This window comes from Lentinula edodes (genome assembly GCF_021015755.1).
Source record: "Lentinula edodes strain Le(Bin) 0899 ss11 chromosome Unknown C8R40scaffold_5, whole genome shotgun sequence".
NCBI classification, from domain to species: Eukaryota; Fungi; Basidiomycota; class Agaricomycetes; order Agaricales; family Omphalotaceae; genus Lentinula; species Lentinula edodes.
The window spans coordinates 283,377-295,118 of NW_025764311.1; the positions used below are offsets into that span (position 1 = coordinate 283,377).

General features: G+C 45.9%; 2 protein-coding genes across 2 annotated transcripts; both read right to left on the bottom strand.

Moving 5' to 3' along the window:
• Window positions 1-6: 6 nt before the first annotated feature.
• Window positions 7-5,843, bottom strand: C8R40DRAFT_1087549 (uncharacterized protein). The gene is made up of 14 exons (XM_046227379.1): window positions 5,751-5,843; window positions 5,657-5,701; window positions 5,498-5,594; window positions 5,369-5,442; window positions 5,130-5,313; window positions 3,151-5,078; window positions 2,956-3,086; window positions 2,664-2,897; window positions 2,224-2,613; window positions 1,990-2,165; window positions 1,679-1,933; window positions 642-1,626; window positions 421-589; window positions 7-363 (listed from the first exon to the last, which is right to left on the bottom strand). Exons 2-14 carry the CDS (start codon window positions 5,676-5,678, stop codon window positions 86-88), a joined length of 4,923 nt encoding a protein of 1,640 aa, XP_046089966.1. The 5' UTR covers window positions 5,679-5,701; window positions 5,751-5,843; the 3' UTR covers window positions 7-85.
• A 4,255-nt stretch (window positions 5,844-10,098) lies between these two features.
• Window positions 10,099-11,371, bottom strand: C8R40DRAFT_1087591 (uncharacterized protein). Its single transcript, XM_046227380.1, has 3 exons — window positions 11,061-11,371; window positions 10,866-11,007; window positions 10,099-10,813 (listed from the first exon to the last, which is right to left on the bottom strand). Exons 1-3 carry the CDS (start codon window positions 11,172-11,174, stop codon window positions 10,452-10,454), a joined length of 618 nt encoding a protein of 205 aa, XP_046089967.1. The 5' UTR covers window positions 11,175-11,371; the 3' UTR covers window positions 10,099-10,451.
• Window positions 11,372-11,742: the final 371 nt, after the last annotated feature.

The following is an 11,742-nucleotide window of genomic DNA, read 5'->3' on the forward strand; positions in this document are numbered from 1 at the left end:
CAGTGAGAACATAGATACTCAAGATGATAGATCATTTGATAGATAACTAACATACATTTTTCGTTGTACTTTACACTGCTCTATCTCAAAGGTCCACAGCTGCTCTGTCACCAGCTACAATTGCAGGTGGTTGCTCCAGATCTTCCACTTGTGCAGGGTTAGGCTCCGGGTCGACCGTTGATATCGGAGTTAGTGTCCGACTCTGCTGCTGCTCCGATGTGGTATCAAGATTTTTCAATCTCATTTCCACCAAAAATTCCTTGTCTCTGACCGCCTGCGACCACGATGCTAGCATCTCACGAAGAATGATGAAAGTATGCGTCAAACCCGCCAAACAAAACAGGCTTGAGTAAACGTATGTAACTGACGAGAAAATTTTATGTTTGAAATCACATACACACGAACTAGCAGATAACTCACAGAGGAACTGATTGTTGACATGATGACCCACAAGGGGAAAGAAGTAGTCCACAACGTAGAACACAAGACCTGGTAAGACAATCATGCCAGTTAGACCGCCGGCAACAGGTGCAATGACGTCTTTCGTTGCAGCGATAGGATCTGGGTGGGTCCAACCATTACGCTTAATCTAGTAAGAACGTTCAGCCCCAAGCTGAGGAATATGGGAAAAGATAGCACACAATTTGGATACCCCTTGCTATGGGATTCTGCGCTTGTCTACGAGTCACTCTCATCGCTATCTTCATATAAAGAATACCGGTCGCCCAACATTCCAAGACTCGTATCCTCGGCACGACGATATCTGGACTGAGACGAAGTTTGAAGGGCAGTACAATATACAGGTCGACAACGCCACCGACGAGGGTTGGGATCACGATACCCAAGAAAACAGCCATGTATGAAGCTTTGACAATCCACAACAATCCACGTTTTACGGCAAGCCACCACAAAGAAGCTCGGGGACCCTCATTACCCCATCTCTGTCTTCTCTTGTCGAGGCGATCAACAGCTCTGCCAACAACCCAACATGCCCAAAGCATGTAGAACCCGGCAATGATAGAATATCCGTCATGTACTTCTCGTTTTCCTTTGAAGACCATGCCAAAGAATCCTCGACCTATGAGTATAGGGAGAGCCACAGATATGCCAAGGCAAAGAGCTCCGAACGTCCATAATATCAAAACAAAAAGTATCATTCGGTAGCGGAAATATGGCGGGATATAGACCACAGTGAAGTCTTGTCTGATGCTATGCTTGGCTTGAACCGTTTCCATATCCTGTTGGGTCATGAGGATCATTGCCTCTTCATTGACAGGTTCGCCGGTAGCTGTAACCGCTACAGTAGCAGGAATGTCCCGCGGGATAGCGAGATCATCCGTATTGGGAACCCGCCTGAAAGACCCGTCGTAATCCTCAACCAGGATAGAAGCGTCTTTGCTTGGGCCATATATGATGCGGGAAAGTGAGAATTTTTTCGGAGTGTATTCCTCCTCCGCCAGACGTAACCCGAAGAAGTACGAAGTTAGCCGCAGTCGTCTGGCTAGTCCTTTCCACACTACCATTGTGAATTTCCTAAGAGCTCTTCGAGGACGGAAATAAGTCATAGTATATGGTAATGCGATATTGAGGAACAGCAAATCGATAGGGATATTGGATAAAGGCTCTCTATATTATTCATGAGATTAAGCAAGAAGTTATACAAATAGGATACACGAACCTCGTTTTCCATCGAATGGGAAGGAGTATTTTTTGGCCAAGAAAGAGCAACGCCGCAACGCTGAAAACGGTGCATACGACGACAAAGGTGTACATGATGCCACTGATGCATATTTTCCGAAGTTGGACTAGCGCAGCTCGTTCGAGGATATCGCGTATGGGATGCGCATTCTGATCCTGTGGGTCTTTGATGAACCACATCCCCCCTGGACGCATTATACTTCGACACCCAGATAGCAACACAGCAAATGAGTACCTGCAAAGTAAGGTAAGTTAAAAAGTGCAATATGATCAAGGGTAAAAACAACAAACATGAACATCGTTCCTGCGACCCAGTGATAAAATATTGCGGTAAGTGGGGCTTGGTAGGAAAACTCCATCCTTGAAACGTAGGAAGCACCAGGGAAAAACCAAAGCGTGCAGATATCCAAAACAACACCACAACCGAGAGGAAATGTGACGAGTTCAATGAAGATGAACGACGCGACCTTGATGTGACATTGCGAAGTGAGATCATGAAGGACGACAGGAAGAGAAATTGCAAACCTTCAATACAAGCAGCTGTTGTTTGACTGCAGTTCGAACTGCTCGTCCAGCAGTTTTGACGTTGCCAATAGTCAGGATATTCATGTACACCGCTAGTGCCGATGCAATGATACAATAACCAAAGACAACCGAAAAGATCCTCTCGGCTGGTCCGTTCCCGATTGCAAGCTGAGTCCATACTCCACGAAACTGTTCGTGACCTTGACGAATCTCTCTTCCTAGAGTTGCAAAGTACGGTTCAATATAGTCCATGAAGTCAGGAAAAGTTCGTGCTAAGAAAGACGGGATGACGCCAATCTTGGGCGTCGAATGGACGATCTCTTCTGTAGAATCCTCTGCAAGATTCAAGGCATGAATCACTGACTCGAAGCAACTTTCCAGGAAAGAATACTAAATCAAGGTGAGTACAGACTTTTAGCACGAAACGAGCTGTTACACACGATAACCATGAAAGATTCTCGCATCTTCTTCGTTTTCACTTCTCCGAGATATTCAGAAATAACCCAGAAAAATAGTTGGACAACCCAAGCTCCCGAAGTTTGCAGCAATTGTATGTGAGGCGGCAGTAGGACATCGATGATAATATATGCCACCAGATCCACGGCGGGATCGGTCACCAGACGAATGGCACGAATGGGAAGGTGTAGAATGAAGAGCATTCGCTGGGGTTCTAACTGTGATCAAGAAGCTTGTGTTTAATGAGAGGGCTAAAGGTTGAAAGATGGCACTTACCATGAGGAAGGCCGTTGATTTGCCAAGCGTATAGGGTATCCACATTGCCAAGCCAATAACAGAATCCATGATGAAAATCATCAGAGCAGCATTTTGTGCCAGACCATATATTGGACCTCTTAGCCCAATAGCTGAGCACAGGAGAAAACCTTCTGAGCAAAACATCACAGACTTCAGATGTGAAAATAGACTGACCTTCCATTGCTCCATCCATATCATCATCAACTCCAGCCTCTAACTCATCCAACAATGCATCATCTGCGTTCAGTACTAGAGGACCTTGCTGAGGTTGTGGTCGAGCTGGAAAACCTGGAATGGGAGCCAACGCTAACGGGGGAGGAGCGTTGGCGTCAAGCTGGATCACCCTTCTGACACCGGCATTGAATGCAACAGCAGCTCCTTCTCGAAGTTGTGGTCTGACCTGGAATTCTTCGGCAATCTCATCTTCGCCTTCTTCGTCTTCTTCCTCGTCTTCCTCCTCGTCATCTTCCTCATCCTCATCCGCACCTGCAACTTCATTGCCATCCTGGAGGTCCACAACATGAGGTTCCTCATGCTGTTCAGCGTTCCGAGCCTCCGGCTCAGGTAAATCTATTACAAGTTCTGGCTCAGTATCACTCTCGCCTTCATCTGAACCATCTGTTGCTTCCTCTCGGAAATACGTCCTTATTTCCTCGTCCATCTCACCGTGATCCGGGATTAACGGCGATGTACTGTCTTCGCCCTCATCGACTTCATGTCCGTCAAGTGTTTCTGTGTCATCATCTTCATCGTCGGCTTCGACCGCTTGTTCGCTAACCGGCGCTAAAGCACTGGTAGAAGGACCTGCAAAATAATCTTCGTTGTCGGAGTTGACCAATTCTTCTGGTGCCCGATAAGTAGCCAAATTGGGAGAAGCAAGAGGTGTTTTTACACTCGGCGAAGAGGTTCCAGACCCAGGAGAACTGGGAAGGGTGGTTGGAAGCGGTGGACGACGTATGGGCGTTCCAGGTCTGGATATACTGGTATTTGAAGATGGTATGACGGTAGGAATCAATGGCGGAGGCCCGACGTAAGCGGTGGAAGCGAAATTGGGGACTGGGGATGTTGAAGGAGATATAGAGGGTGCGGACGAGGGGCTTGACGACTGACTATCAAAGTTCGATCCATGAGAAGGAAACGAAGACGATTCCCCAGATGTAGAGTCCGGATCGGATTTCGGGGGATACACAAATGAAAATGGGATACTTCCATTCGGGCGCTCGAGTGCAACGGTTGGGAAAAACGAGGAAGGGGGGGCGGTAGTAGTTGTCGTTGTACGTTCTGAAGAGGTTTCGGCATTTGGAAGTGCCAGACCCTGATCTAGGGCCCGCCTTCGGCTACTCCCATTCTGCCTGGCCAGTTGCAGTCTCTGGTTGAATTTTCGCCTCTCCATCCTCTCTAGCCGGATAATTCGAGCGAGAGCCTTCTCGATGACATCGTCTTCTTCTTCTTTCCCCTTGCCCTTTTCCATTCTGCGCTTCCTAGCCCTCTTGGTCGCAACCTTATCCAATTCGTGCTCAAGTTCATCGCTTCGAGTAGGTGCAAATTCTACGGCGGAACGGCCATTCCGCTGGGCTCGGATTTCCCTTGCCCTCTTCTCCTCTTCGGTCAATATCCTCTGTCTTTGTGCTCGAAGAGCATCCAGCGCCCTGACAGCTTCAATTTGACGATGTGCTAAAGCAAGTCGAGCATTGACGTCCATTCGTGGAACTGCTGGACGCCGAGCCACTGGGCGTCGTGGGGCAGGTTGAGGATTTGGTTCTGGAGCAGGTGGAACTTGTAGGATATCTTGTCCGTCCTCGTCATCGAATTGGCCAGGTCGTGCATTTTGAGCAATCCATTCTCTAAGAAGGAAGATTGCAACGAAGGTAATGACAATCAGTGCCGCGATGATTTGTCCGGTGAAAATGTCGGCGGAAATAGAGAGCCATCGTGGATGACTGACGATTCGATTGATCAGAGTGGAGATGTCAGATGGAGGAGGTGTGGGGTCGTCGAGAAAAGAATGTGTAAGTTCAATGATTTCACGAACGAGAAATTTGTTTGTCGGTCTCAAATCTTCCTGTCCAGGAAGCGGTTGTCGGTTGCTGATCCACCAGGCGCTGAAACGAAGACGTAAATTGCAGGAAACGAGTTTTGTGGGTGGAACTCACATGGATTCTCCCATTCTAAAATACGCTCTCCATGACCAAACAGTCAAAAGTGGTACAAGGGAAAGCCAGACCAAAGAGACTACAATAGCTCGTACGACCATGAGTAACGCATAAAATCCCTGTTGTATGAGCCGCCGCATCATTAGCAAGGGCGGAAGAGTTGAGGGCATATCCGGAGCGTAAACTGTTACTTGTGATGTGAGGGTATGTACTTTCTGAGGTTTGGAAAGCTATCTGACCTTTTTTGAAAAGAAATTGGTGCCTGCATGTATCGCAGGTCTTCTTCTTACTATGGGCGAGCCATGTTGTCAAGCTAGACAGAAATTAGGTCAAGCTTCATTCTGGAATTGTGCCTTGCTGGAGCTCACCAGTCTTGATGAATATATCGGATTGTCCCGGAGCATTTGCAAGGGTGGAAGAGTGGTTGATCTGGTTCTGCTGGAGCGCTACAAATACGACAGGTATCTGTAAAAGACACATTATCGTCGTTGTCATGAGCGAAAAAGTTGAATGCTATATTATCTTACCTTGCTCTTCAGCCTCCTGCATGAGATGTTGGAATCAGCCTTGTGCTGAAGAACACAATGAGTTTTGTCCTTCGATGTCAGGCAAAAGACTCACACAATGTTATTTGAAGGAAAAGTTTGGTCCACTTCGAGTTTGAAAAAGAGAACGTACAAAGCGCGCTGTTGGCAGTGACTGTGCTCAGAGTCAATTCCCGGCAAAGCTGTGTCAAATGAGTAAGCTATGTAGCCACGTGTCTTGATAGGGCCCTGCCTGCACAGCGAACACTGAGTGAACACTAGTGCACTAGTGCGTAATTCTCTTCGTGAACTTACAAGACGGCTAGTCAAGCTAGCTGCAATTTCGAAGTTCGAGTCGCTGATCATCCTACAGCCTGGCAGTTGATTCGATTTGCTTGTAAGTAACTTGAAGTCGATGCGGTCATTAAATGCTCAAAAATGTAGACTTAACCTCCAGCGGCAGAACGATGCGTATTGTACCTCCATCAGCTAGGATTTGCTCCTTTCGAGATGCCTATCCAGACTAATGCTTCAAATGCTCTTGTCACACCACCATCTCTAGCATTTCATTCGAGGTCTGCCTTTGCTTCACCAAGCCAACATACCTGTATCTGTGACTCCCAGTTAGAACATGGAGCAGTCGTCACATTCAAGACTCTGTATGTTGTTTATTTACTTCGTTTTCAAAATCTGAGATATTGATGAAATCAACAGTTGTTCCCAAATACTCAAGTCCCCAAAATGTTTCATGTCCTTTCTGCGCCGCGGCTCAAAGTTATCATATCACTTCTGGCAGATATAACACCAAAGCATCCCCCGGGAATACTGAGTTGAATTTCTGTCGCCATCTATACACGTAATGGTGGGAAGACCCTAACGCTGTACTTTCCTCCCCGTTCACTAATTCATCTGTCATATCCGAAGGTCCAGAATTTATATCACTTGAAACCGTAACTTTCCCGACGTACCAGATGCATATCTCGACGTGTTACATATTAAAAGACTCTAAGAGCTCAGTTTCTTCCCAAAAATCATCAGGTTCGATTTCTGCCTCTCCTTAGGTGATAATAATGGTCTATTTCCATTTTCATGTCGATATCGGCGTTAACAAGTGTCTCTGTCATTCCTAGATGGAGGACGGCATGGAACGGCATGGAACGGTTTTGAAACCTGATTCTGACTATAACTTCGAAAGAAATAGTCAATAAAATGCAAGGGGGTTGCGCTTATCCACGATTGGACGGGAGCAAACTGTAACAAATAGGTCATAGCTGAAGTGTCCTTCCTCAAAATTCAAATTGTTTCCGTCGTCTCGCCACTCCGGGACCGATGTAGAGCTGTGGACTGTGCCCCTCAAAAATCTTCAAATTGAACTTTCGTGTATGTATCAGAATGTATCTATCCTTAGATTATCTTATCTACCGAATCGTCAAAGCGCCTAGTGAGCATTTTCAAAACCGACGAATGGATTCCGGATACCTAACTTGTCGTTAAACCCTTCCGCCTGGGATAGTCAATACGTTCCTTCGTTCCTTATGTTTACCGAGTATCGCTGACTATATAATTCTGCTGAGCGTGGTCTTACAGTGCGTAGAACCCGAAGCCGGTGCCCCCATTTCCCCATAATGTCGCTACAGGTTAGCAATAATCATTGGAACGGTATCAAATTCGATTATCAGAGGCGCCGTGATTGTCCTCTGAAACTTTCTGTTTCAACGGCCTTTGAGCTGCAAGTAGAATTCGAAACGCGCTCAAGACAAGTCAAAACTGGAAGTAATAATGAAACTGACAAACTTTCTGCAAGATAGCGAATATGTACTGCTCATCCTTGCTCCGTGGCTTCGACCATATTGTGGGCCGTGGCACAGTGCTGAAAGTACAGGTTCTATTCTGTTCTATTACTACCTGACCGATCCCATTGATCGGATAATCTGTGTTACCACCCGGCGCTACATATTGGAGTAATAGCATCTCAGTCTGATCTCAGTCTTGTTCGTGTTCACCGTGCCATTAATAATTTCCGGGAGGAAAATAATGCTCTAGTGCTCCGTCACTTCCGTTCTAATTCGGGAGACTCATCCTTACAAATGCCTTCACATAGTGTGGACTCGGAAGCAGGAATCAGACTAGCTGTTTGCCTGGGCTATACGCCGTTCGTGAGGTGTGTAGCAGCTGCCTATGATACTGTTTCGAACCTTTCGGGATTGTGCTGGAGGCTTGGAATGAGAATTTCCATTCCACGCACGCTAAACGGACACTAGCACCGTAATAGACATTATCTGCCTGTCCAGTCCTTCCCACTGCCCAGGTATGAAATTTACAATGTTAGTAAGGAATCTGGAGATGAAGTCACTTTTCAGGAGCAAGCCATATGACTGCGAGATTTATTGTGTCTATTCCGGGTTCATTTCAATACGAAATACTGCCTGTGGTGCTTTACAGTAAAACGGTCGGGCGGCATCCGGACGATACTCAGCCCCTAAGGCCTAAGGCCTCAGCGCTCAGCACTCAGCTATGTACATACATGATGTGTCACGGCGATCAGCATGTATGAGCTAATAGTAAATTTCAGGTAGGTCTTACCAAGTCTTACCATCTGATTCTGAATTCAACATATTTCGAGTTGTGAGGATTAGTGATAATCTGGTGATAATCTGGTTGAAGTTCTCATTACTTGAAATCTTCACATTCCCTGCAAGCCGCTGGCAATTTTTTTTAGGTACGTATAACAATTACAGCAACAGAGTTGAATTACCCTCTCTTAGCCTCTCTTCCGCAGTATTGACCTGTTTGCCGTATGCTCATGTGTTATTGGTGGCTATTCAAGTTGATGGTCGTATCTCAACTATACTGGACTTAAAACAGGTCCAACTTTGTGTTGCGCAAACTTGCCCATCATGAAAATATCACGACGTTCAAGCAGCTGGACCCCGCATATTACCCGCACAAGCCCGACGATTTCTCAAGAATCGGGAGCGTCTTTGATTTCCAATACCCTCCAATATGTTTCAGACTTCTCGTGAATGCCATATACCAGATTCACGTAAGTTTGAGACTCGACCCATATGCTCTGCCTGAAATCACTCGTAGTCTAGAGCCGCGAACATCTGCAAAACCTGTATTTTCGGCTAAGGGTCCGAAAGCAGTTGGGAGCACTTCCCAGCAGTGAAAGCACTCAGAGCATATTGCTTTCAGTGCTTTCAGCACTGGGATCTGCTGGGATCTGCTCTCAGACCTTAGCCGAATATCCAGGTTTTGCAGATGAAGATATCGAGAGCACACTCAGTCAAAATCTTGCTTCGCGTCCTATCCTGAGGTTGTGGCCTGCTGAGGCACTCTTCATGTCTTGCTTCGCATCCTATCCTGAGTCAGGTTGTGGCCATGCGAACCTTTCAGGTACTTGAACTTCATCTCACTGGAAACGTTTTTGCAAACAAGTACTGGTTGACTCTGTTAATAGTACCTCAGATGTCACAGCAATCAATATGAAGTTGCAGGACAGATCTTGATGTAGGATCTATTGACTTTTTTTCTCTTCTGCCTTCTGCATGCATAAACATCTGAAAATTGAAGTTCTGAACCATTGAACTCGCGAGCGGCTCCGAGTTCTGTTGATCGGCTCCTCGTCACAGAGGCTTTCAGAAATGTGATCAAGAGTTGCCGTGTGCACATCGAATACGTTGTGTGGACTGTGCGGTGTATCACCGTGTATATATTGCACATAGCCATGTGTGCGCGCCCGGCATAAACCTGCGTAAATCAGTGGATTGGATTAATAGATACAGAATCATCGGAGAAGTGGAGTTGTGTATCTTCATCACTGAGTGAATGTTCGTTCTTGAAACGCTCTGTTTAGATTGCATACGTATACTGGCGAAAGATTTCTTGCATTACAAACATAGCTGTCATCCATGTATGTATAAAGTGGCACTAGCAGACAAGAGTTTATCCGTGCGTTATTTATGGGCCCAAATTGTTTGATGTAGTGGGTATACTATTCTCAAATTCAGTTGGATAATAATGCTAATGAGGAGCGCACATGATGTACCTTCTAAGGCCGTGGAATACCCACCTTGTATCGCACAGAATAGACGCAAAATCATGGATGCATATGCATGTATGTATGCGATTTATCATCGACTTTAAGTCGCTCACAATCAACACACCGGTGGTGAGTGAACCGGTGAATTCAAGTATCAAGTATGTTACAATTCCAGGGAACGGCGGTAGGGTATGAACGTCTCTTGAAATAAAAATGAAGTGTATGTGAGCTATGATGAAAAGTTCAATGGAAAAGAATTAATTGCACGAACGCTGGGTCGGGACTCGGGGATGCCAGTATCCATTGCTTTTCCTCATCCTCGTTCTCAGGTCATTGGGAAGATCCAGCGCGGAGATCATGCACATTCGAGATTCCGAGGAGAAGAGACGTCCAATAAATAAAATGCCAACATGCACACATACAACTGATAATACGAGGATGTTAATTCTACTTTTGTACGAAGTACGTATGTATAGACGTTAAATGTACGGGTATGTATGAGATGCGACTATGAGGAGGGTGATGACAATAATGACGTTCAGCAGGTCCAAGGAGATGTTGAACAACTCTACACTATCCAGAGTTCAGCAATGTCCAGAGAAATAAATGTTGAATGAGAAATAAAAGACAGGAATGATGCGACGATAGCGGATATATAGCGGTTGCACAACTATGTAGTATTGCTACAGACAAGAGACAGACAGACATGAAGGAGGGAAATGAGCGTCTAACATGAGCCGGAAGAAGGACCGGAGTTCATTTGTAGGCAAGGAAGTACGCCGAAAGGGCAGGAAGATCATTGGGACTGGCGTCCGTGTATCCTTGACGTCTGGAACCATTGAATTTCAGCACCACAACGGGCCCGCACCAGGCCTTAGAGGCCGAGCCACAGGTGATGTTGAAGATGGAACGATTGACAGGAGAGGAGCGCTGAAGCGCGGTAGGAGAGTACCAGAGATGGAGAGGGAATCGAAGATTTTCGCCGTTCAATCCTTGGGTAAGGACTATACCTTCCGTGAGACCATCTGGGAAAAACATTTGTAGAATGGGAATGGGGCAAATTCCATTAGATGAACGTGGCGTGGGACGGCAATGTACTTGTGTCGTGGTCCATCGGTCTAGAGAAGTGTGAGGGATAGTGGTAACGGTGGTGAGGGCGCAAATACGCACCGGCTTCAGGAGCAAAAAGAATAGCTGTAACAGTAATGTATTGTGGCTCAGCGGGAGGTGGTGTTGCAATCATGTTGGAACTGTAACCTGAAGTTGTATTATGAGACACTGAAATGCAGTCACGACGATGGCGAGGCCAATCCTGCGCAGGTTGTAAGTATGTCTCTAAATAAATTACCAAATAACTATACAGACCGTCTGCAAGTGCTCCGGACAACAATACCATGTATTTTGGCAGCGACTACACCACATCGCACAGGGGTTTCCACACAGTGTGCAAGCTTGGTTGATCGAAGTCGGGACTTGCATTTTTGTTAGAGGCGAGTAAAGAGAGGCAACAGAAAAGACAGCGGGGAATGAGTAAAATTGAGCATCATTTGTGGGTGGTATTTAAGTAAAAAAAAGTTGAAAAAAAACGGCTAAGCCGTTTGTCCTTCATGGTTCGCGAGAAACATAGATCAAGATTGATGAAATGTGCATCAGGCACTATGTGACAATTTGCTGCTATGTCCATTTTTTTCCATCAGTTCACCGCGACTTGACGGTCTTGACCGGTTTGACCTTTCGCGTTTCTTTTGCTTCTATGACATGTTAATATTATTATTGCATTGAGAAGGTCAGTCAGCACATGTAGTCCCAGATGAGCAAAAGAAAGCAAGGTCAAAGTGTAAAAGTTTAAAACACGAACGTGAAAGCATAAACACTTGAAAAGGAACAAAGCACCACTATGGAATATATGAAGGCCATAAGGAGATCGAAATTACTTCTATGTATTCTTTGAAGAAAGGATCCAACGGCAAAGAAAAGCTCTGAAGTTGCACGCGAACTGCGTATTGAGTTCGAAGGAAGGACCCTGGTCACCACCGTAAAAGCGCGA

Excerpts from the sequence above, each read along its gene's own strand:
- C8R40DRAFT_1087549 (XM_046227379.1), bottom strand. The coding sequence starts at position 5,678 with ATGCAGGAGGCTGAAGAGCAAG. Across the intron at positions 5,443-5,497 it reads CGATATATTCATCAAGACTG|CTTGACAACATGGCTCGCCC; the intron begins GTGAGCTCCAGC and ends ATTTCTGTCTAG. Across the intron at positions 5,079-5,129 it reads TTTAGAATGGGAGAATCCAT|CGCCTGGTGGATCAGCAACC; the intron begins GTGAGTTCCACC and ends TCTTCGTTTCAG.
- C8R40DRAFT_1087591 (XM_046227380.1), bottom strand. The coding sequence starts at position 11,174 with ATGCAAGTCCCGACTTCGATCAACCAAGCTTGCACACTGTGTGGAAAC. Across the intron at positions 11,008-11,060 it reads GTCCGGAGCACTTGCAGACG|GATTGGCCTCGCCATCGTCG; the intron begins GTCTGTATAGTT and ends CAACCTGCGCAG. Across the intron at positions 10,814-10,865 it reads TCTTTTTGCTCCTGAAGCCG|ACCGATGGACCACGACACAA; the intron begins GTGCGTATTTGC and ends ACACTTCTCTAG.